Source organism: Corvus cornix, chromosome 7 (assembly GCF_000738735.6).
Source record: "Corvus cornix cornix isolate S_Up_H32 chromosome 7, ASM73873v5, whole genome shotgun sequence".
NCBI lineage: Eukaryota > Metazoa > Chordata > Aves > Passeriformes > Corvidae > Corvus > Corvus cornix.
Genome location: NC_046337.1, coordinates 19,810,116 through 19,833,083, shown reverse-complemented (window position 1 = coordinate 19,833,083; position 22,968 = coordinate 19,810,116). Strand labels below are relative to the sequence as shown.

Here is a 22,968-nt window from a genome sequence, read left to right as displayed (position 1 = left end):
TTTCATTCCCGCAGGCGCCCGTAAGCCCGGGAAGGGGCGGGAAGGGGGCGGGCAGTGCGCGCCGGGGGCGGGCGGCGCGTCGGAAGTGCGCGGCGGCGCTCGAGCGGCCCGGCCCGGCCCGGCCCGGCCGAGCTGCGGTGAGTGGGCGCGGTATCGAGCGCGTACGGCGCTGCGGGGGCGAGCGGGACAGGGTAGCTGGTGGCGGTCCCTGGGCTCGGTTCCTGCCCCGGTTAGGGCTGGGCGCTGGGCGGGCCCGGGCGGTAGAAGAGGGGCCCAGGGCCTGAACTCCGGGAGCCGGTGAGGACAGGGGCTGCCGCCGCCCGGGTCCGCGCTCGGTCCCCGTCATCGGTGCGCCGCCAGCTGCGTCCTGGGAAACGGCAGCGTGAAAACACCCGGGAGATGCTGAAGAGGACCAGGGGATTTAAGTATGAAATAAATTAATATTTATTTATATTGTTGTAACTGATTACACATTATTTTCTTTAGTTAAACCATAAACATGAAGAAATTAAAGCTTAAAGAACTGGAAAGCTGTCTTCAACAAGTTGATACTTTTGAAAGTCCAAAACTACTCCTGGAACAGTATCCAACAAGACCTCATATTGCAGGTAGAGGGGACCCACACCACTGTTTTCTCTTTTACTAGTCCTTCATCAGCACTTTTAATTCAAAAAGTTTTTTCTACTGCATTGTCTCCTTTGAAGGCTTTACGCTAAAAGAAGTTAAGAAAGTATATCCAACGTGAATGTGTTTAGTAGTACACTGGTAAATCCAAAAATCAAAAAATTAATTTGAAAGATAATGTTGTGGCAGAAGCAATCTTAATCTGTAACTGTAGAAGCTGAAATAGAGGTATGTCATGACCCACAAAACCAGTGAAAGTGTACACTTATTCATAGCTTAATTATGCTCTTTTCCATTTTTTTAATCTTTCTGCTGTTTTCCCCCCAAAAAAGTTTAGAGCCATACTTTTTCGACAAGCAATACTCAGAGCTCTATGTGTAATCTCTCCACCAAAGATCCACAGTTTGTAACTCGTGAAAATGTTTTTGACTCTTCACATATAAACGAGAAAGAATTACAGGCAGTGAGAACATCAGTTTAACTAAAGGATTTCCTAATGTAAAATTAAGTTTTCTGAAGGCAGAAACAGCTTTTCTTGATTAATCATGTGCATATTTGATATTATTGACCTGTTTTGTTTGGGTTTTTTTCCCCCAGCATGTATGCTTTATACAATTCACAATACTTTTGATGATATTGAAAACAAAACAATTGCAGATTTAGGATGTGGTTGTGGCATGCTCAGCATTGGAAGTGCAATGTTAGGAGCAGGGTAAGTATTTAATATTAAGTTCTGGTTATATTTTTTCCTGGCATAGAAGAGTAGAAAGTAAGATTAAAACATAGCAATGCTGAACTAAACCATTTCAGGTATATAATCTGGTGTATAATCAGGCTATTTACCAAGTTTTGACTGTCAGTAACCATTCATATTGTTAAAGTTGTCATGAATTTGGAAGTCATTTGCTTTCCCCTGTAGCATGAAATGAACACATGAAACTTCCTTAACAGAATTTAGATTTATACTTGAGAAAGGGTAACAGAAGTACTTGAATTTTTATCAGCTCTGAATTTATAGTGTATGCTTGTTACATTTCCTAGGTAAAACAAGTTGTGTACACAGATCCCTTACTGTAGAATTTAAACACCATTTTAGTTTGGAGGAGACTAATATGTGACACTTTTCTTTTTTTAATAGATTCTGTGTGGGGCTTGACATAGATGCAGATGCATTGGAAATATTTAATAGCAATATTGAAGACTTTGAGCTCACGAATGTCAACATGGTTCAGTGTGATATCTGTTCTTTATCTGACAGCATGTCCGATACATTTGACACAGTTATTATGAACCCTCCGTTTGGTACCAAGCATAACAAAGGTTGGTAATTGTGACATTTGGTTAGAAATTATTACCAACAAAACAGCAAGGGAAATGCTTTTAATGAAACATCTCCCTTCTTTATTAGTTAGGTATTCTAATTACTTAGTGTTTTGTTCAGCTGGAGTCAGCTTCCTAAGATTAACAACTTCAACACTAACTAACAGTCACTGGGATTTGAAATAAACAATACTAGCTATTTCACATCCCTATCATTTTTATTTTATTAAAAGCAATTATGTTTTAGAAATACTTTCTGTACCTTAATGTATTCAGTGCTGTTTCTCAAGTACCTATTATTCCAGAAAAAATTAAGCAGATGTTTGAGCTTCCATTTAACAATTCTAATAATTTCATCTTTCTTTTAGGAATTGATATGATTTTTCTGAAAACTGCTCTACAAATGGCAAAAACAGCTGTATATTCCCTTCACAAAACTTCAACACGGCAGGTAAGTTCTTCATTTTAGTAGGGCAAGAATTAACCAGACAACAAAATCGTTGGCTATATAGATGGCTATAGCTTTACTGATTTGCTGACTACTTTGTGAGGTATGTTTGGGGTAAATACTAATTACATCAAATAACTGCAATCTCACATCAAGAGAACTATATGATCTAATGCTTCAACTTGAAAATCAAAAGCACACGAAACTTATTAAGTACAGGGGTGTAGATGTTTATAAAACAGGTAACTGAAAGCTCATTTCTGTACTATTATTGCAGCACATTCAAAAGAAAGCAGCAGAATGGGAAGTGAAGATGGAAGTCTTAGCAGGTAATATTTATTTATTGTTAACAGAAAAAAACCTAAACAAAACCCTTTTGTTTTGGGATACTATCTGTAACACTACTAGCCAGTCATAACAGCCTGAGATAAATTTAAGTGTAATTTAACACAGAAATGATACAAGTTTTTTTCTTTTTAGCAGACTTTTTTTTAATTTTTAAAAATTTTTTGCTACCTGCCTAGAATTCAAACAGGCACTTAATAAAGCTCTGAGGAATATATATTGTGTGTAGAATTAGGTTTGTTCCTGGACTAGATTTTGTCTTCAAGCAGAAGGTGGTTCTGCTTCAAAGGGAGTGTTGCTGAAAAAGAAAAGTGAAGCACAGGTCAGTTCTCACACACAAAACAGACATCCTGTCTTTAGTCACCTAAATATTTTTGACAGTTAAGTATCTTCCCAGTTTTCAGTATCACTAACTAGATGCTTTTTACAGTCATAGAACTTGAGATGCGAAGTTGCTCAAGTGCTTGAAACACAACTGTATTTCAGCTATCCACTTAACTGTCTGATGGGGACAGCTTCAATGTTTAGTCATCATGTAGTGCAAAGATAAAACAAGTATGAGAGGCCACAACAGATGCAGACATTAGAAACAGAAGTACATGGCTGTAGGGTTTAAGTGGCTGGTAATCATCCTAGTCTAACACATATTCTTTATACTGTTCACAGAACTTAGGTTTGACTTACCAGCATCATACAAGTTCCATAAGAAGAAATCAGTAAGTATAAAACCTAACATTACTGAGAAAATATTGAGGTAAAGAAATTCTCCTTAATGAAATTTAAGTTTTAGGGCCATAGGTAGTGGATGAAGAACACTCACAGCATTCAGTCACATCATTCCTGTTACTACATGTTGTAGCTGAACAGGGAAAAGAATCATAATGGCAGTCAAAGCTATACACAGATTAAAGCCAGCACTGCAATTAGATGTGATAAAGCTAAGGGTAGCCTCCTTGACTCAATTCCTAATAGCTCTTTGCTCAATCCTGTCTGCAGCTGGGACTTCAACTGAACGAAGTGGTGAAGGCCACAGTAACAAGGATGGTACAGCAGTAGCGTTATTTCAGTGATCCGTGCTCTCCTGCAAACAGCTACAGCCAGCTACAGAGCCAGCCTGGGGGCAGCAGGAGGAACTTGGGCACTTGATCCCACTGTTAAAAGATACAGTGGGGACACTAGAGTATGGCAGCCGAAGCCCACAGCAAGTTCCTGGCTACTGCATGCTGGCCTGGAAGCCATGTATTCCCATCCCTTACCATAAGGGAAATGGAGAGGAGACTGAGCAATAGTTGAAGACTGTTAGGTATGTTGAGCAGCAAAGAACAGAAGCTTTAATCAGCTGTTCCTATGCTCTTGGTGACTTGAACTTAAAATTATTTAAGTCTGTCCTTATCTTTGCTACTTCACAATTGAAACATACTACATTAACCAGGCTTCAGTAGAAAGCAGTTTTAAGTTCTGAATTTATTACCAGCTGCTATTAAACATAACCACAAGATTACAAAGTCCAAAACCTTTTACATATGAAGGAGATGCCAGAAAAAATGAGAAGATCTGACAGTATAAACAAAACTATAAATAGAAAAGTTTTCCAGGGTTTTGTGTTAGAAGTAAGCATGCTTCTTAAACAAACAAAAAAAAGCTGTAACCCAGTAAAATGAAGCTTTTCTCTATTTATAGGTTGACATTGAAGTGGATTTCATTAGATTTTCTGCCAAGAAAGTCTTGACTGAGGCATGTCTTTAAAACCTATTGAAAATGGAACAATAAAACCACTAATTTTTAAAATTATTTTATTTATTTGAGTATTACTGATTGCCATCTCCATTTTCTGTTTTCAATTGTTTTGGTGCAGGTTCTTCCTTTTCTGTTTCCTCTAGTGGTCTCTTCTTGGGACTTGCTGGTTCTGCAAGATTGAATATGTAGTCATGTAGGGTAAAGGAAAGCTTTACCTGAAATCTTCTGAAAAAACCCAAACTCTTCCCACCATGTAAGTTTGAGTCCCAGTTATCTACAGCCACAGCTAGAGGGTTTGCTTATTACTGTGACTAAAGCTTTTAGATGTTCTAAAATACCACATTTAAAGAGCTTCATCCCTCCACAGCAAGAGGGCAGGTAAGAAAATGAAGGAGTCGAATATATGAGGAATAGGGTTCACTGGCTAAGCAGGTGCTACATATAATGAACAGAAGCTTAGCTCTTCCTCTGCTCCAAGCTAAAAACTGACACAGGCAGAACTATTAAGTCTTCTCATATCTTTAAGGGGGGAAGAAAAGCACCACTCAAGAGCCTGGGTCTGTACAGTTGTGTAATGTTGCTGACAAGCATCATCTCTCAATGCATAATGTTTTAAACAGCCGTGCAGTCTAGCCTTACCTATCTAGTAATTACCTTAATATGCTTTTTGGACAGTTGTGGAAGGAATCAAGCACAAGTCTCTTAAACTTACTGATACTGACAGGAGGGCAGAAATGCTACAATGCAGAGCCAAATCTGAAACACTTGTAAGAAACATGAGCACATGGAGCTACTTTCTGTGAAAGTACTGAATAAGCTGCATCAAGTGCACAGAATGACATACCTGGTTTAGTATCATTGTCACCATCTTCTTCGTCATTCTCAAACTTTATTTTCTTGCCCTGAAACTGTATTTTTCCTTTTTGTGCACCCTGAGGTATCTTTCCCCCTCTTCCTTTTCCTTTAACTTTGCGCCCTGCGGAGATACAATATCAGCACTTTGTATCATGTATCGTTTAATCAGCAAGCTTCAGGGACTGCTTTACAGTTAACATCAGTATGTATGATATATTCACTACTTAAGAGTCAATTTCACACATCAATTCTAGGACACTATAAAGGCTTAAAATAATAAAAGGAGAGGGAACCTTTTGTTTTCTGTTTCAGCAATTCCTGCTGATCTTCCAGTATTTTTTTCAGAGCTTCTTTCTCTGCATCTCCTTCTAGCACTTCCCATGAAACATCCTTGTTCCGGAGCTGCAAGTTTCCATCATGTGCTGCTTTGGCTTTTTCCAGAGCTTCTTTGGCAATATCCTTAAACAGGATAATTCCCTAAAAAATAAGAGTGGCATTTGCATCTTAATCTTACTGCCAAAACATTCAGCTAGAATGATGAACAACATACCCTGCTAAGTGCCTCAGCAAATTCATTACTCTTGTATGATTGTAAAACATGTCTAAACTGAAGCAAAGCCCTCAGACTGTCCTAATGAACATTCTCAGTTTTGACCTTATCAACAAACAAGGCTGGAACCTTTATCTGTTCTTTTGAAGAAAGTTAAGGGAATAATTTAATTTTCTAAATATTCTGCAATTTCACAAGACAGTAACTTACTTGATAACATAAAAGCACAAACATTTAATCATTCATTTTCAAACTTCAATACAGAGAGCGTAAGTCCTTGTCTAAGATTACTCACCTCCTTTGCACCTCTGACAAAGTGTATCCACTTGATTTCTCCATGACCAGAAAATACCTCATGGAGATCTTCTCTGCATGTCTGGTCATCTAGATCACCAGAAAACTTCAAAAGACATCCTGTCTTTTCTTCCAGAGACTTCTAAATTAAATTTTAAAAACCCACATTTTCATTGAAGAGTCAAGCTTGAATATTCATATTCCCCCCTCAATCCTATTAACAGGACAGTGATAAATAAGCTATTGAAGTTACAGTAATTCGAGCATTTTTCCTACATAACCTAGTTCTGCTGATGTCCAAGTCTTGTACAGTGTGTCCCCCCTCCTTTTTTGACGTTTTCTTTGCTTACTATGATAAACTTATGTGGAACTTAAGACTCCTTTCACATAGGAATTACACTCAAAATTTTACAAAACAGCTTTCTGATGGCTGATACCTCAGGTTGAAAATTTATATAATACTAATTAAATCCTTAACAGATCCTTTAAATACCACAGAAGAAAAATCATCTTAATGGTGCATTCAGGATCACTCTGAACAGGCAAACATGCCTAATAATGTAATTTCAGGACATGAGCCTTTAAACAAAATTAGTCTATTGAAAATAAGATTAAAACACCAGGACAAAACAGTCTTACTGTAAGTTAGTTGGAAAAGCTGAAGTTACTTTCTAGAAGGTGCTCTATATTACAGCATTTCAAACAGAATATTCCACATTAGCTCTACAAAATGTAGGTGATTTAAGAAACCCATACCATTTCAGCATCTGCTGCTTGTTTCTGCTTTTCTTCTTTTTCCCTGTAGAGAAGTTAAATTAGTTATAAGTCAGTTCAAGCATGGTCAGGCAAGCAAAACACACGCTTCGATTGACAATGACTTACTGTTTAGCTCTTGCTTTCGCTTCTACTTTGTTTTGTTTCCTTTCTTCATTCTTCTTTGTACAATACTCCTCCCTTCAACAGAATATAAGCTAAGTTAATATAATTTAAAATATTCTGTTATAATTAGTTTGCAAAACTGCAGTAGACATGAAACAGTTGAAAATAACTTTTCCAAGTTGAGATGCTAAGTCTCCAAAAGGTACAGCTGTCGATGCCTGTACAACAGTGTAGAAACTCACAATTCTCAGGTCAAGCCAGCTTCTTGTGTAAATCCACCCCTGACCACCATTAGTTCATATATCAGTTGACTTACTTGAAAAGTACTATCAGCTCCGTGTCTTTGTACTTTTGATTTGGTATCTCCGTGAACTTCTTAGCAGATTCAACACTATCAAAAACTGCAAATATTGAGCCCTGTTAAATGATAAGAGATATTGTTATGGTAATTGAACAAAATTCCAGGAGGGATCCCTGGTCCAAATGTTCATCATTACCTTAAACGTTCTCTGCAATGTTCTCCTCATTTGAATATTTTCAACTGGACCTTTATCTTCAAGCCATTCTTTGATATCATCAAGAGTAGCATCTAGTGGAAAGCCTTTCTGCAAGATAGCAATGAGCTTCAATTATATGCCACAAACTCTTAAAAATTATGATCTCTACAGTATGAGTTAATTCAAGCTTTACTCAGCTGGTTATCAGTCAAAGTCATGCAGGACAGCACAAAGTAAAGAAAAATTTACTTACAACATATACAGATCTGTTTTTAATTGCAGCCTTATACTGGTCATTTAATTCAGGAAGGGGTTTATTTGGAGATCTTCTGATTTTAGTTTTGTCTTCATTTATTTCCATTAAACCAGTCTTGGATTTTCTTAGTGCTTCTACAATAACCCCAAAATCTTTTGAAAGGCGACTTAACCTATTGAGTAGGCAGACACAGGTTATTACAAATACCCAGGCAAAGCTGAAGCCAGATGTTAAAACAGCGATGGGAATTGTACATGCACATCAGGAACACTTGGCCCCAAATAGACAGAGGTAGCTGAAAGTTACTCTTTTATCCACATTAACTGTACTTTGTTTTACCTGTTGAATTTGATCATTACTTCTAACGGTACCCAGCCATCATCTAGTTTGATCTGTTCCTTTAGAAACTTGTCTCTTGGTAGATTGTGATTGCCAAAATAGTACTGCAAAAACGAGGAGAGGGGAGAAACGTGTCTTTTAATTTTCAGTCTTAAAAGCTCATTTTCATCTAACAGCTTACTGCGGTAGATTGAGACATACCAAAATTAATTAATCTGAACAATTATGAATTCTGAAATTATTACTTCCTGCTTTAATGTCATACTTTGGCAAAAGTTAGCTGCAATGTGTAAGCTGTAAAAACAAACAAAACCACCAGAAACAAATCCCACAAAACCCCAAACAAACAACCCCACACCGCGCAGTGCTTCATCCAATGGAATTAAAAAGGCAAAGATAGATTACAATTTTATTTACGAAAGGAGGAAAGCTTATTCTGTTAACATGATAAGCATTCATCACCCTGGTCAAGCTCTGCACAGTCAAAAGTCAAATTTGTCAGCAACAGATCCAGGTTGTATTCCTTACTTAATAGATATGTATGCAAGAATATTATATTTGCACACTGAAAAATCATACACATAGACTAGAATTTCTAGGTCTCATCCAAGAAAACACCATAAGATAAATCATTATTTTATACTTAATCTTTAATTTTATTTAATTATTATGTTCTTATTTCAGTCTTGTCCAGCATGGGAAGACAATTCAGTTCAAGACAAGTTAATCAGATTCTTTCCCTGACTAGCAGTCATCTACCAAAGGTAAAATACTTGAAACCGTAAGTTGGAATATTCTCACCAGTATTGTGGTGCTTTAAAAAGTCAGTGCAAGTTTTACAACAGTACCTCTTCCTCTAGTACATCTCAAACTCACATTACCAAAACTCTAGTTTTGTCAACTGTTTATATATAACAAACAAACAAACCATAGAGATTGAGGAATGTCTGTGGTTTGTTTGTTATATATAAAAAACGGCTCCATATGGTAATGGGCATTCACGTGCAGCTACATTTTTGTCCTTCAGGAAAGCAGTTTTGTTCTAGATGCCCTTTAAAGCAATGGGCTCAGGTTTTTTGTTGTAGGGTAACCCTTCAAGCCTCTAGAGAGACAGAGTTAATCCAAAGTAGGTATATGAATTTAGTTGTAATTTATAGCAATAAATTACAAAGCAATAAATCACAATAGCAAGTTATGCAATGTGCTAGTATTTTGACCAGCAGAGATTCCCAAGTAGGAAGATTTTTTTTCCCCCACAAAAAGTAAGGCACATAGAATTAAAATGCACTCTCCTCCTATTTGCACAGGTAGAATAACCCCAGCAAACATGGTAGTAAATTGTTTAATGATGCATTCACTTGCTATAGCACCTAAAATGCTAACAAATTAAACTTTTCTGTTTTTAAATGGTGTTCTTACAAGCAACTCTAGACAAGTATAACTTCCAACTTGAACTACAATTGTGACTATCTTAAAGTATTAAATACCTGTTACAGACTTGTGACATTTTTTAAAGAGCTGAAGATTCAAGTCTAACTCCCCATAAAGTTAACTTCCCATTAGCCAAGCCTCTGCCAATGAATGCCCCCAAAACACCTCAGTCCAGATCCCAAACTATAAATTGAACTTACCTCAATTTGCTGACAGATTTTGCTTTCCAAGATAGACATATTTTCACCATTTCCATTTTCAGCCATTTTCACCAGCTGTTTTGAAGAGAATACAGAACAAAAGCACTAAGTTTTGAATAGTACTTTCTATACTTTTATATTCATACTAGTACTTTTATATTCATTGCATTTCACTGCAGCCTCATCTAAGGGTAACAGCCAAGTTCATTAGCCATACATTACACCTGTGAAGCAACTATTAACATGACTGCAGAACTCCAACAGGAATCTATGAAACAACTGGGGGAAAAAACCACCTCACTTCGGTTATTAAGGCAGTGTTTGGCATTCAGCAGTCAAGATAAATTTAAAAAATGCTGGCACTTCACAGCCTTGTTATTTGTCTTTTTCTAGGCACAGATCCTCAGTTCATAACAGCAACAAAACTGAGAGCAAACAACATTTGTTCATTAAGTCAAATCCAGCCTCTCATCACTAAGCAAAACATCAATAACAAAAATGTTCAATTCCTACAGAGGTATAATGAGAAACATTTCTGAAGTTTCTGTCTCATGCTTAGTCTTTGAAAGTTCACAGAACTTACTGGAGGAAGGAATGAAAATATCTGCATTTACTGATACATCCTAAAGATGTCTAGTTCTCTCCTTTACAAATGTCTCTTCATTGCAGTTCTGACTGAACAGTGAATCAAGTATCTTTGATAACACATAAGACATTTTAACTTGGAAGTAACTTTACTTAACTGGCAGCAAGTATATAATCCCAGTACATCGGATGCAGTCACTAAGAAGCAGCTACTGGCCAGAAAATTAACTGGGATCAGACAATTTCTATCTAGTTGCTCTTAAGATAGCGTGTGAAGATTAATCCTTGAGAAAAAAATGTAGCTTTATGAAGCTGTCAGAAATTAGTTTGAATTCAGTTTTGAACTATGAAGCACAGATTTCTTCTTTCTCCCTTTGCACACTAACACACTCGTTAAATCCGGCTACAGAACATAAACAAGTTTCTTGGTCCCGTTACCGCAGTTCATAGATCTGTGATCACAAAGGCTGCTGGTGAAGATGGTTTTGCACTCATGTCTTGCATGGTTTATTGGGAGATGTAACCATATACACTTTCTGCTCTTCTGCCACTTGCAGGGCAGTTACATATTTCAGAGCATCAAGATGACTGGCAACACTAAAGCAGGGAAAACTCCCCCGGGGTGCCCTTGTTACAGGAAATTATGTTCTTCATCAGAATACTCAGTTGGCAGCCTCACCTTCTTATTTTAGTAGTTTAATTCCCCAGTAATTGTTCAACCTACTGCAGTCTGCAGTATTCCCATTTCCTCCTCTTCCTGATCTCAAAGCCGTATTCAATCCTTGGACCTACATGTAGTTCTTTGGCACTCACAGCCTTGAAATATGCATCCTGGTCTCTCTACTGCTGTGCTTGCACCTGTACCTAACACTGTAACACTCTTTAAAGCATGACTGCAGCAAGTGTTAGTTGCCAGCTATGCTGAGTATGATCTGTTTGTCTAAAAAGCACTTTAGAAAACCCAGGCCAGAGCACCCAAGCTGAGAGTTGCAGTTACTTCAGAGATGTCCCACATGAGCCACCCTGACTACAGGAGACTGACACTTCACCACCATTCAGGTGCTGGTACTGTCATAACACCCAACTTGTGAGAGCAATTAAGTGTTCTATTTTACATTATACCCAGTTTGGTCTAATTTAATGGCAAACTATAGAGCAGTCTCGGTTTTTTCCATGGGATCAGCTAACTGACCACTATCCCAGTCTGCCTCTGCCCAGGTACCAAAATACCCAGAACCAGCAACTCAGTTTCCACATAAGGCTCAGCTCCACTGTTAAGAAGAGAAGAAAACAAAGTCTACTTCCTTAGCAGTGTTTTCAACGTTAATACCAAAAAGCATGAACCAACACAAGCCTTAGGGACACATCCTTTAGAGTAAGTCTTCCACGTGGAACTTTTTCTAAAAAGCATCCTTTCAGCTGCAAGTAACAAACTGTAGGCAAGACTAAGAAAGACTCAAGCTTGCCATGCATGGAATTCAGTTCAGCGATTGAGCTCTAACCTATTTAGAACAAAAGCAGAAGCAGCCTTCTAATGTAAGAGAAATTCTAGCCTTCTCTGCACATGCTCACTTAAGACTCTTTAGCTCAGTCATTTGGCACAGGACAACTTCCAGATCAATAGTTTTCAGTTGCTGTGCAGCAGTGAAGACTCCAATGAACAGCAATCACAGTCTGAACTGCATACAAAATTCTACAGAAGATTTTAAGGGCTTCCTTAATAAACTACATTAACTTATTCCTTTCATATGCCAGAAGTCTGTATCAGTACCACACAAAACAAAAACAGGTTAAAATAAAGCAAGGAGTCATTGAATTTTAAGTGGAAAAATGACAGTCAAGCCCCTTAACTAGCACAATTAGATACCACACTGTATTAGCTAGATCATCCCAAAAGAACTCTGAAGTAGGTTTTCCTCTTACCAGCCATTTAGTTTCAAGCTCTGGACAAAATTTACTTGCAGGCTGATTCTACCATTAGTGTAATAGAGTAAAAGGCTTTTTTTAAATAAGAAAGCTTCCCCAATAAAGTAACATGGAACTGTTACTCATATTATGCCTTGTTCAGGAGCCCCTGCATAAGAGGTCTGAGCCTGGTTATTATTCAAGGGTAAGGATTAACTACAACCACACATTTTCACAGATGTTACTTAACAGTTGTTTTTTGAGTAGAATCAGTGCAATATAGGAAAAAAATTCTTACAAGAATTATTTAAGTAATTGACATGTCGGTCCCTGAACTGTGCTAGGAGACCATCAGCTTGCTGTTGACACTTTTACACGCCTGCAGCGGCAACATACCCCTCTTCAGATACCTAAGGCGCCGCGGCCAAGGCTCCCGCCCGGCGGACACCTCTGCCCGGCAGGAGAGGGAGCGCAGCCCTCGGGCTGGGCCCGGGCCCCGGCGGCGGGAGCGGTGCCGCCGGCTCCTCTTCCCCGGCAGCGCCCGAGCCCCGCAGCGCAGCACACACCGAACGCCGCGGGAAGCGCTGCCGGCGGGAAGTGACCGCAGTGGTGGCGGAGGCACGGCCGGGCCCGCTCCGCGGCTCCGCCGGGGCAGAGGCGGCACGTGCTCCCCCGCTCCGGGAACCCTCCCTGCCTCCCGCCCGGCCCGGCCGCCGCGCCTCGCCGCCAGCCCTGCCCCGGCGCTCCTCGGCAGGGCCGATCCCGTCGGGACACGCCCGAGCAGCGGCGCCGCCCGGGAGCCGCCGAGGCCGGGAGCGGCCCCACACGAACCTGCGCGCTCAGGCCCCGCTCCGCCGCTCCAGAGACCGCGAGTGGGCGCCGCGCGGCCCAGCAACCCCAGCGGCCCGCCCGCCCCTCACGTGGGCGCCACTTCCGGGGCGGGGCGGGGCCCTGGAGCGGCGGGAGCGGCCGTGGGGCCCGGCCCCATCCAAGGGCACCTCTCCGCATCCTGTTCACACTTTGTGTTCACAGCTTTTGCGCACTGAACAGAAAAAGTAACTTTAACAACTTGAATTTGTACAGGGGTGGTATATTTACATTTATTAAGGATTCCAAGCATTCAGTTAATTACTACAGATGTACTGTGGGCATCTATAGCGCTACAAACACGGGGATTGCACAAGTGAAAATTTTAAGAAATAGTGTTGACTTTACAACTGATTTGACTTCCAAATTACTTAATTTTCTACTTTACAAGTGAAACAGTAAAACAGTGTCTACCATAATACAAGTCCAATAGGACAATAATTCAGTGTTTACATTCAACTATTTTTTTAAACATATCACACAGATGGCTAAGAGATTCCCTGCTCTGACCTTCCCACCTCCTGTAGGTTTCTGACCGGAGATCAGAATCCCTTTTCCTCATGCTGAATTCATTTTCTTGCCTGTGCCCAAGACCTGATTGCAACACACTTTCTTGGGATGTGCTACAGACACAAGTTAATTTAAAAGAGCATTGTAGGTTATTGTGAAAAATAGCACCAGTTGAAATTTAACCATGAGTCTGAACTTAATCTTCTCTCCATTTATTCTTATGCATTGAAAATATCTGAAAAACTAGGATTTAAATGAAGCATAAGCAGTATGCTTATGCCAGACCAACAAACACTCTCCTGATATGGGAGAACTAAAGGCTTTTTTCCACTTTGCACTTAACACTGAGGCCAAAAAGCAGCATTCACTCTCCTGCAGGTTGCCCAGAGGGACAAAGCAGAGTCCAGCTTCCAGTGCCTGTGCTCCAGCCCTGGAACAGCACTGTCTTTCACCAACATCAAGCACCTAGTTTGGCAGCAGTTGACAAGTGGATGCTGAGGGGTTTGGTTTTGTTAGTCCTCACCTTGTTCTTAGATCCTTTCACTGACCTGTGACTGTTGATGACAGGATACAGGCCAGAATGAATCTCAAGGCCAACCACAAGCAGCTGTTCTGTGTTCGTGTTTTTCAACAAAAATGAAGCTTCATGGCTACATAATTTGCACTGAAAAATTACGTACACATGTTGAGTTCACTGTGGTTTCATTCAATACAAAGATCACTTTCATGTTCTTGTGATGTTGTCCTTTAAATCTCTACCTGCCCTTGAGCAATTCTAAGCTGTGGAGATTTCCAGGAGAAACAAATTCACTTTATTTCTTTTGCCCACCTGTTTGGCCCATGCATTTCAAACAGCCTTGGGGTTCAATTCTCCACACCTCTTTAGAGTTTGGAGTTTTTAAACAAATTACATTAGATCCTTAAATAGCTCTCAGTGGGATGGGTAACAAAGCAAAACACTGAACACACACACGAGCTTCTGACATAGTGAGGTGACATACAAAAACATCAAAAAAAGAACGGTACATATACACCACAGAACTTCACATCAAAGCTCAGAGTTGAGTGCCACCTGCTGCCAGCAGTCAAATGCAAGTCAGAAATAGCATAAAAATGTGAAAGAGTTTTTTAAAAATTTTGAAAATGTTTATGATCAAGCAAAAGAAATATTATAAACTCAGAGCTTACTGCTTGGAAAAATCCTTTCTTTGTATCTGAGAAATCCAATAAAACCAAAATTTCATTTTAGGTGGCAGTGCTGGTGTGGGAAGTTCCCATCACACCCTACAGCAGCCCTGTGTTGTCCCTACCTCTCACACCAATGTCTAACAGCTGTTTCTGCAGTCATTTTATGAACTGGATTGGGGGATCAGTGCTAAAAGAGCCTCTATGTTCCTCAAAGTGTTTCTTCATTTGGATCACTGCTATCAGGCCACTCCAAGCGTGATCTTTAAATCACAGTTTGTCTGTAAATCACTTTACAAAAATCCACTTTCTACACAGAATTTGAAGATCTTGTATTAAGTTTCAAGAGAAATAATAAATAAATCTATCCTATAGATGATTTTTTTCTTCATCCATAACATACTTTGACAAGTTTCTTTAGCTGTTACCTTTGCTCAAGTCACAGTTTAGAAAAGGTCAAATGGTATTAAACAAAATTGAGAAGTTTGAATTTTAGGGGGATTTTAATTTTCCCATCTCTCTCATGTCCTCCTTCCATTCCACATAGGCACACATCTTGAATTGATACTAAAAAAGAGTTAACACATTAAGGCTTTTCTCTGAACACTCCTCCCCCCAAAAAAACCCAAACTACAAACATCTGTGCATCAGCCAAAGATCCCATTGCAAAGCCTTGCAGAGTCTTTTTTCATTTCTCATTGGCAATGTCGAAGTGGGTGTGAGAATGGCAAAGAGAGTACTTTTCTCAAATGCCCTTGTACTTCTGGAAAACTAGTGGAGGTTTTTGGCTTGTGCTCTGGGGCTACTACCAACATTTCTTCCCTCACTCCTAGCACAAGCTCTTCTTTGCTCTGGCACTTGAAGGTAGAGTTGGAGGCATCCTGTAAATGTCCATTTCTGAATCTGGTAACTTAGTTATCCAAGTGATATTGCTCTGTATATACCATACACTTAGCTTGTGTCAATGATCCATTTTTACAGCTACCTTCAGAATACAAAGATTTCATCCTAAGGCCAGTAGTCCTTAGAACTGGATTTTGTTTGGCTTTACTCATCTTAGCACCAAGTCATAGTTTCACCCAGTGATTAACAAAAACAAGTCCATTTTTCACAGTAATTTCTATGTAGCTGCACGAAGTATTATAAGACAGTAATTTTAGAACTTCCATGATAAAGAATGATTGGACTGAAAAATATATGGAAATCTTGTTACCACATTTGTATTTCTGAATTATTTAAAATGAGAACAAATTATATCAAGTTATTAACAATGTGTGCTAAGAGATTGTATTAGACAACTCATCATGAGGTAATCAGTACTGTTATGAATACTGCATCTACTGTTTTCTGTAACATCAAGATGAAAATTAAATGCTTACACATTATACACACAGACACAGCCATGTGACCGCATAGCGCTGGGAAGATTACCTACTGCTTCCCATTTATTCAGTTCAGGGTCGTATTTCTCAATGCTCTGCAGGTATGTTCCTTTTGAATAGGAATATCCTCCTGTTACATAGATGCATCCATTCATAACCACCGTGCCACACTCCATCCTTCTCTCCATCATGTGAGCCATCTGCTTCCACTCGTTTTGCTCTGGGTCGTAGCGGTCCGTGATCGTGGTCTGTCCACCCACAAAATAGATCTTGTTTTGTAATGTAATTGAACATAATCCGTATTCTTCAGAAAGAAAGGAATACAGTACAACTCAGCATGATAACATTAACTTAAGCTGCAAGTACATGACAAACATTGGGCACCACTGAGGGCAGCTGAGTGCCCTCATTGAGCTTAGGAGACACCTCAGGATTTTCTGCTACACAACAGCACCAGTACTCAGTGAAAATTGCTTTAAAAACTTACTGTTACCAGATGTTAAAATGAATATAAATTATTTTTGCCAAATGCCAATGAATAGTTAGATTTTACAGAAAGTTACAATATTTAATAGAAAGTGGACATTCCTTAATTCAGTATTTATATAGTGATTTCTGTAGAGTAGATGCTTGAAGAAGGCCTTCCCTTCCATTTTCAGAGTCTGGAAACAGCCCTTACTGCCCTACAGGCATTTCTTTTTTTAATTAGGAATATGCCAAAAACCCCTAACTGGGCTTAAGGACTCCCAGATACAAGTAATCAAATCAAGCTCTACGTTTGTCAGAGAAATTACTTACCTGGATGTGGACTTGTGGTGACTATACTCCACTCATTGCTACCTGAATGATATCTCTGGATTTTATCATAGGTGCAGCTTCCCCTGTACCCATAGTGACCTCCAGCGACATAGATGACTTCATGCAGGACACAGGCAGTGGCATTTCCAACACCTGTACACAGTGTGAAAGTCAAACATGAGTTCAGACTGCGTGTAACGGTCTCTTTCATCCATAATTCCATTTCAAATGATTTGTTAATATTTTAGAGTGAAATTATGCTTGCAAGTATTTAACTGAACATGAATAAAATAGATTTATCAAGATATCAGCATAAGTCAAGAGCGACTAAATAAAACTGCAATAACCAATACATATTGCACATAATACAGCCACACAATAGTTCATGGGATTTTTTAGGCAGTAATTAAAGTCACATTGTCTCACTGGTTTTGGAATAGGGAATTAGTTTCATTATTTCACTAAGTTAAAGAGATGGTAAAAATATCACTTAGATGACAAGAGCAAAGACAATGGGAGTTGAGATTGTTCAGTGTCTCGGGGTATCTTTTCTGACACTTTTAGTCATTCTTATGGTATTACTAATTAAGCTATTGCATAACCAAGGACACAAACAGAATGAAGCCATGTTAACGCTGTCTTTAGGACAACAAAATGAAATAAAGCAAAGTGGGATCTGAGCACCTAAGTAGTTTCACACTTATGAAAACTGGGCAAAACAACTGCATAGAATATGTAGCTCACAGTATTAGCATGGCATTTCTACTTTTGAAGGAAATAAAAAGAAAATAGTAGCAATGTCTGAGAAAAAGATACAAACAATGGAGAAAGTTACAAAAGTCTGCTTTTTTTCTTTTACATATACGTCCAAAAATTCTCTTGTACATAGAAAAATACTATGTTGCATCAACTTACAGTATACTTTTATAATTAAATATAAATATTTGCATTCATTTATTTAACATTTATTCATTTATAAAAACATATGATAAAATGTGTAATTGTAGTGTTGCCATTACTGTTACAAAATAATCACTTACAAAATAAGTCTGAGTTGGAAGGGACCCAGAAAGATCAAGTCCAACTCTTAAGTGAATGGCACATACAGGGATCAAACCTGTGACCTTGGCATTATTTAGCACCGTGCTCTGACCAACTGAGCTCATCTCAGAGTCAACACCCTTTGGTTAGGCTGGGATTCGTACATTTTAGTAGATCACTGCCTTGGCTACTAGGAACAGGTATTAGTGCTTTTCATTATCCTCACACTAAAGATTAAACAAAGGATCCTGAACAGATGATAGACAGAAATAGGAGGGAACTCCATGCAAGAAGTTTTAAATTATGATACCTTTATAAATTACTTCATGGAAAATCTTATATAAATATAACACAGTCCCTTTATTGGAGCTTGTTCTTTGATCATCTACTGAATGGACTCTAATCCTGGGTAGTTTTCTGATTTCTCTCTTATTTGAACAGAAATTTTACTCTTGAAAGAAGGCGAAATGAAACTGAGACTACCACTGATTTCTCTACGCACTGTTCTATGGCACAACCCAGCACAGCATTTGGATGTTTGCAGTCATTTGGCTAGGGAAGACCTGAACCAAAGCCCACTAACATTAACAGGAGATTTCCATGGACTTCTCTAGAACTTGGATCAAACCCTAAATGTTTCCATGGCACTTAAAAATGGCAAATACAAAAGAATCAACATTGGAGGCAGACACCATACAAAAGTTTACCTACCTTTGATCATGTTTGCAATGGGAAGCCATTTCTGTATCAAAGGATCATAGAACTCAGCTTCTTGGACTGGAGCTCCCTTTCGGTACCCTCCCAATGCATAAATGCAGCCACTCAAGGAAACTGCGCAGTGGTAATACCTTGCATCAAGCATGGGGCAGCCTTCTGTCCACTCATCTTTCTCGCTGTTATATATCCACACGGTGTCAAGAGCTTCAATACTCTCTGTTCTGTAACCTCCTGTCACATATATGTCTGGTCCCAAGCTAGTGACCCCATAGCTCTCTCTGGTGTGATCTGGCATCTCTGTTCCCTGGACCCATGCATTGGTTAAAGGATCCCAAACATGCACTTCTGATAAGGGATGCCAATAATATCCTCCAATCACATACATGGCTGCTGTGGATCTTCTGGAAAGACCTTTGGGATTAAGGTTCAGGGCATTGTATACGAGTGACCTTATCTTACTGTCATTGAGTCGGCATTTTTTTTGCAGGCTTAAAGCTGACCTCAAATACACATTATCTAAGTCTACTTTGATGCAGCTCAGCACTTCACAGATGTCTTCAATTCTTCCTTCCACATTGTGTGCAACCCACTTAATGACAGCTTCAATGGCTGCCTCTTCTTTCTGAACATTGAGATTCTCTCTGGAGAGAATATAAGAGAGCTTCTCCTTGCCAATGTCCAGAAACTCTTCCTGCTTCCACACTTCTTCAAACTGCCATAACAATATCCTTCTGGACTCTTTCTCTAGCTCTGAGCAGTCGTGGTATTCAGCAAAGGAGTGCATCCCAATGCAGTTGTCAGTATCTAAATGCCTTACCAGAAACTGCTCACAGGCTTTCTTTACTGACACGAACTGGAGCAGGTCTGCAGCCTGGAGTAGGCTTTGGACATTTCTCTTTGTTATATGGATCTGTGATGTGTATGCGTAATTCACGAGAGCTTCCAGTACTGCATGGCTGAGTCCGGGAAGGCTGATCTGGTTTTTTGATTTCTCTTTCATATCAGCTGTGAACATGGCTTTAAAATAACAGCTGCAGGCTGCCAGGGCAGCTCTGTGGCAGTGGAAGATGACCCCCGAAGCGCACTGCAGGGTGATGTCGGTGAACAGTCCGTCCAGGTAAAACGCCCGGAACGCCTCCAGGAAGCCGGCGGGGTGCGCGGAGTCCTTGTAGAGGTACGCGTACTCCTCCTGCGCGGCCGCGGCCATCGCCGTGCCCCGCAGCTCTCGCCCCTTTGTCCGCGCCGCTCCCCGCAGCCCGGCCGCCCTCCGGCTGCGGACCCGCCCGGGCTGCCCGGCGCGACGCTTACGCCCGTGCGGAGCGCGCCCGCGGCCAGCGGGGCTCCCAGCCCGCGGCGGCCCGTGACCGATTTTGGAAGAGCCACTGCGGGGGGGGAGCAGCGGGGCCGCAGCGACAGCTCCTATTTTGGTGCCCCGGCCGGCCCCCCCGCGCACCCCTCCGCGAGGCCGGCGGGCCCGGCGCCCGGCCCCGGCTCCCAACCCGTCCCCCGCCCGCCCGCTCGCCTTGGGAGGGTCCGGCCCGAAGCGCTGCCGCTGCCGCCCAGGCGCTCCCCACAGGGCAGGGGTTAAGGCTGTCTGCGTTGGTGACAGAAGGCCGGCCGTATTAGGGACAGGAGCAGATGCCTGGGGAGCGTCACCAGCTCGGTGTCACTCAGCCACACAACAAAGCGAGGGGCCTCGGCTGCCGCTGTCAGCGACCTGAAGCCGCCTCTCGCAGGGGCGCCCCGCGCTCCCAGGGCGCTTGGAGGAGCAATACTGGCAAGAGCAGCAAGCTCCAAGGGCTCCCGCATTACTGGCGAGCAGGAGTCGAAAGGGAACACCCAGAGCTCTCCCCAAACTCCTGAACCTGGCAAGATGCAAAGGACAGTCACAAATTATGCCCACAAACAGATTCCAACTATAAGTAAATTTTTCAGGAAGAAGGCTATATTAGCTTTTAAAACTTCTGAAAATGTGATTCACAATTTAAGAAGTAATTTTCTTCTCTGCTAGCAACACCTTTTCTTTATTTGAAACACAGCATCCTCTGGGTTCAAGCAGCTGTGGGGTCTCCTTCATCTGCAGTGGGGTTTGGATCCTTTAGATCCAGCAGCCAGGCTCTCCCTGCCCTGCCACAGCTTTCTTTCCTTGATTGAAAGAACTGCCAGTAATTTCTCCTACCAAAAGGAGGTGAATATTATTATTAGCTAAGTGCCAGCAATACCCAAAAGGAGAAATTTTGAGAGTTCCCACTCAACACAGATGAAAAAGCATCATATTTTTCTTTTAATTACTGGTGGTATTTCCGCCACAATGCCCAGCAGAAGTATGAACTAAGGAAATCCAAACAGGAAAGGGTATATGGTCATACCCCTCTGCCATCCTTCCTGCCATGCTAACCCTGCAACAGGATTCAAACTGGCCCTTGGCCTTTACACAGTAACATGAGACAAAAAAATAGTGATCCAAACTAACAAAAAACGTCCCCCCCCCCCCCAAAACCAAAATTTCCCCACACCTTCACACACCTTTGGCTTCCTTTTTTTCAACCCCTCTTGATGCATTGTTAGCCCAGAGAACTGGAGTTTCATAGTGTAACCCAGGAATTACAGCAGCCCTGCTGTCTGACATGGGCCTGTCCCTCACCTATATTACTCCATTTCTTTCTCTAGAAAATTCCCTTGTACAACCCTAAGTCTTTATACATCCCCATGCCAACAGCTTTGTTTTGGTTGCATTTTCCATTTCATCAGCTTCCTATGGACAAGCAGGAACTTCTTCCAAGTCTTGGGTATCCTACTAGCACACAATACTAAGTACTCTTATAGTAGTGGTGTACAACAGCATACCTGTTACCATACCGAAAGTTTGCCATACATATATGACTTTTGTTATGCATTTTTTTCCATAACATTTTTACCTAAGTCATCTCTCTCCCAGAGAGCAAGGAGGTCAGCAACACTTAGTACTGAACATGCATGCCCTTCAAGGAGCTTCTCCCTTTCTTTTGATTGGGTTACCAGCTTAAACCAGCTTCACTCTTTGGAGATACTCATTTCCCCTCCATTGCAACCAAACATGGAAAAATTTGGTAATTGTGATGCTTCAGAAAAGTCTTCTCTTTTCTAAGTGGGGAAAAAACCCCCAAACAACATCTGATTAATAGCTTAATGGTCTGCCTACTGGAATTGAAAATTTTCTTCTGTCTCCAATATGCACTTTGTATAGCAAATATCATCAGCTCTACTCTCTACTTTAAGTGATTAGAACATAATAGCTAATATTTCAGGTAATCTACTTTGCTTAATCTACTCTCAATTCCTGCTTCAGCACTTCCATCAAAACTGCAGAAAGAACCCTTTTTTTGAGCATGAAGAACAATTTCTTACTCTCACACCAACTTACAAGGTAGGTCCCTTAAGGCTAACAAAACAATAGTTAGTGTCAGTGGAAGAAAAAGCTGAGTAATCATTGATATAGTACTTTTTGTTTGTTTTTAAGTAAGCAGTAACTGACATCTGTGGACAAACTGAAAACAAGTTATTCCGTAACTAAATTCTGAAAAACACAGACGAGACCAGCACAGAATCTGGAACATTCAGCAGCACATTTAGAATTAAGGAAACACACAACTGTCTTGGTTTTGGCTGGGATAGAGTTAATTTCCTTCTTAGTAGCTGGTTCAGTGCTGTGTTTAGGATTTGCTATGGGAATCATGTTGACAACACACTGATGTTTTGGTTGTTGCTAAGTGGTGCTTACCCATAGCCAAGGACTTTTCGGTTTCCCATGCTCCATCAGTGAGAAGCTGCACAAGGAGCTGGGGGGAGCATGGCCAGGACGGCTGACCCGGACCGGCCAAAGGGATATTCCATAGCGTGGGAGGTGACACTCAGTGCAGAAACTGGGGGGAGTTGGCCGGGAGGGGCCGATCACTGCTCAGGGATGGGCTGGGCATTGATCAGCAGGTGGTGAGCAGTGTACTGTACATCACTTGTTTCTCCTGGACTTCATTCCTTTCTCTCTCCTTTTCAATACAATTATCATAATCATTTAGTACTACTATATTTTATTTTGTTTCAATTATTAAACTGTTCTCCTCTCAACCCACGAGGTTTAATTTTTTTTCCCCAATTCTCCTCCCCACTGAGCAGGGGGGATAGAGTGCGCAAGCAGCTCTACTTAGTTGCCAGCTGGGGTTAAAC

General features: G+C 40.8%; 3 protein-coding genes and 1 long non-coding RNA gene across 8 annotated transcripts; 2 read left to right on the top strand and 2 right to left on the bottom strand.

Annotated features, from left to right (window-relative positions):
* Nucleotides 1-75: 75 nt before the first annotated feature.
* Nucleotides 76-4,528, top strand: METTL5 (methyltransferase like 5). Of its 4 annotated transcripts, none has more exons than XM_039554787.1 (8): nucleotides 76-137; nucleotides 487-608; nucleotides 1,222-1,336; nucleotides 1,883-1,944; nucleotides 2,313-2,395; nucleotides 2,670-2,721; nucleotides 3,404-3,453; nucleotides 4,418-4,528. In XM_039554787.1, the coding sequence occupies exons 2-8, from the start codon at nucleotides 500-502 to the stop codon at nucleotides 4,481-4,483; spliced, it is 537 nt and encodes a 178-aa protein (XP_039410721.1). In that variant the 5' UTR covers nucleotides 76-137; nucleotides 487-499; the 3' UTR covers nucleotides 4,484-4,528. The 4 variants fall into 4 exon arrangements, with proteins under 4 accessions (XP_039410721.1, XP_039410719.1, XP_039410720.1 ...); XM_039554785.1 differs by having other exon boundaries at nucleotides 1,763-1,944; XM_039554786.1 differs by lacking the exon at nucleotides 4,418-4,528 and adding an exon at nucleotides 3,734-4,304 and having other exon boundaries at nucleotides 1,763-1,944.
* On the bottom strand, nucleotides 4,183-13,196 carry SSB (small RNA binding exonuclease protection factor La). Its single transcript, XM_039554782.1, has 12 exons — nucleotides 13,097-13,196; nucleotides 9,776-9,850; nucleotides 8,145-8,248; nucleotides 7,803-7,977; nucleotides 7,550-7,657; nucleotides 7,369-7,469; nucleotides 7,056-7,127; nucleotides 6,930-6,972; nucleotides 6,175-6,315; nucleotides 5,623-5,806; nucleotides 5,319-5,450; nucleotides 4,183-4,643 (listed from the first exon to the last, which is right to left on the bottom strand). Exons 2-12 carry the CDS (start codon nucleotides 9,839-9,841, stop codon nucleotides 4,546-4,548), a joined length of 1,224 nt encoding a protein of 407 aa, XP_039410716.1. The 5' UTR covers nucleotides 9,842-9,850; nucleotides 13,097-13,196; the 3' UTR covers nucleotides 4,183-4,545.
* Nucleotides 13,197-13,334: 138 nt separating this feature from the next.
* Nucleotides 13,335-20,038, bottom strand: KLHL23 (kelch like family member 23). 2 transcript variants are annotated; one of them, XM_010406814.3, is made up of 3 exons: nucleotides 18,760-20,038; nucleotides 17,008-17,160; nucleotides 13,335-16,513 (listed from the first exon to the last, which is right to left on the bottom strand). In XM_010406814.3, exons 1-3 carry the CDS (start codon nucleotides 19,970-19,972, stop codon nucleotides 16,203-16,205), a joined length of 1,677 nt encoding a protein of 558 aa, XP_010405116.1. In that variant the 5' UTR covers nucleotides 19,973-20,038; the 3' UTR covers nucleotides 13,335-16,202. The 2 variants fall into 2 exon arrangements, with proteins under 2 accessions (XP_010405116.1, XP_039410715.1); XM_039554781.1 differs by having other exon boundaries at nucleotides 16,241-16,457.
* Nucleotides 19,851-22,869, top strand: LOC109145656. Its single transcript, XR_002047196.1, has 2 exons — nucleotides 19,851-19,939; nucleotides 22,094-22,869. It is a non-coding gene; the product is annotated as an uncharacterized LOC109145656 (long non-coding RNA).
* Nucleotides 22,870-22,968: the final 99 nt, after the last annotated feature.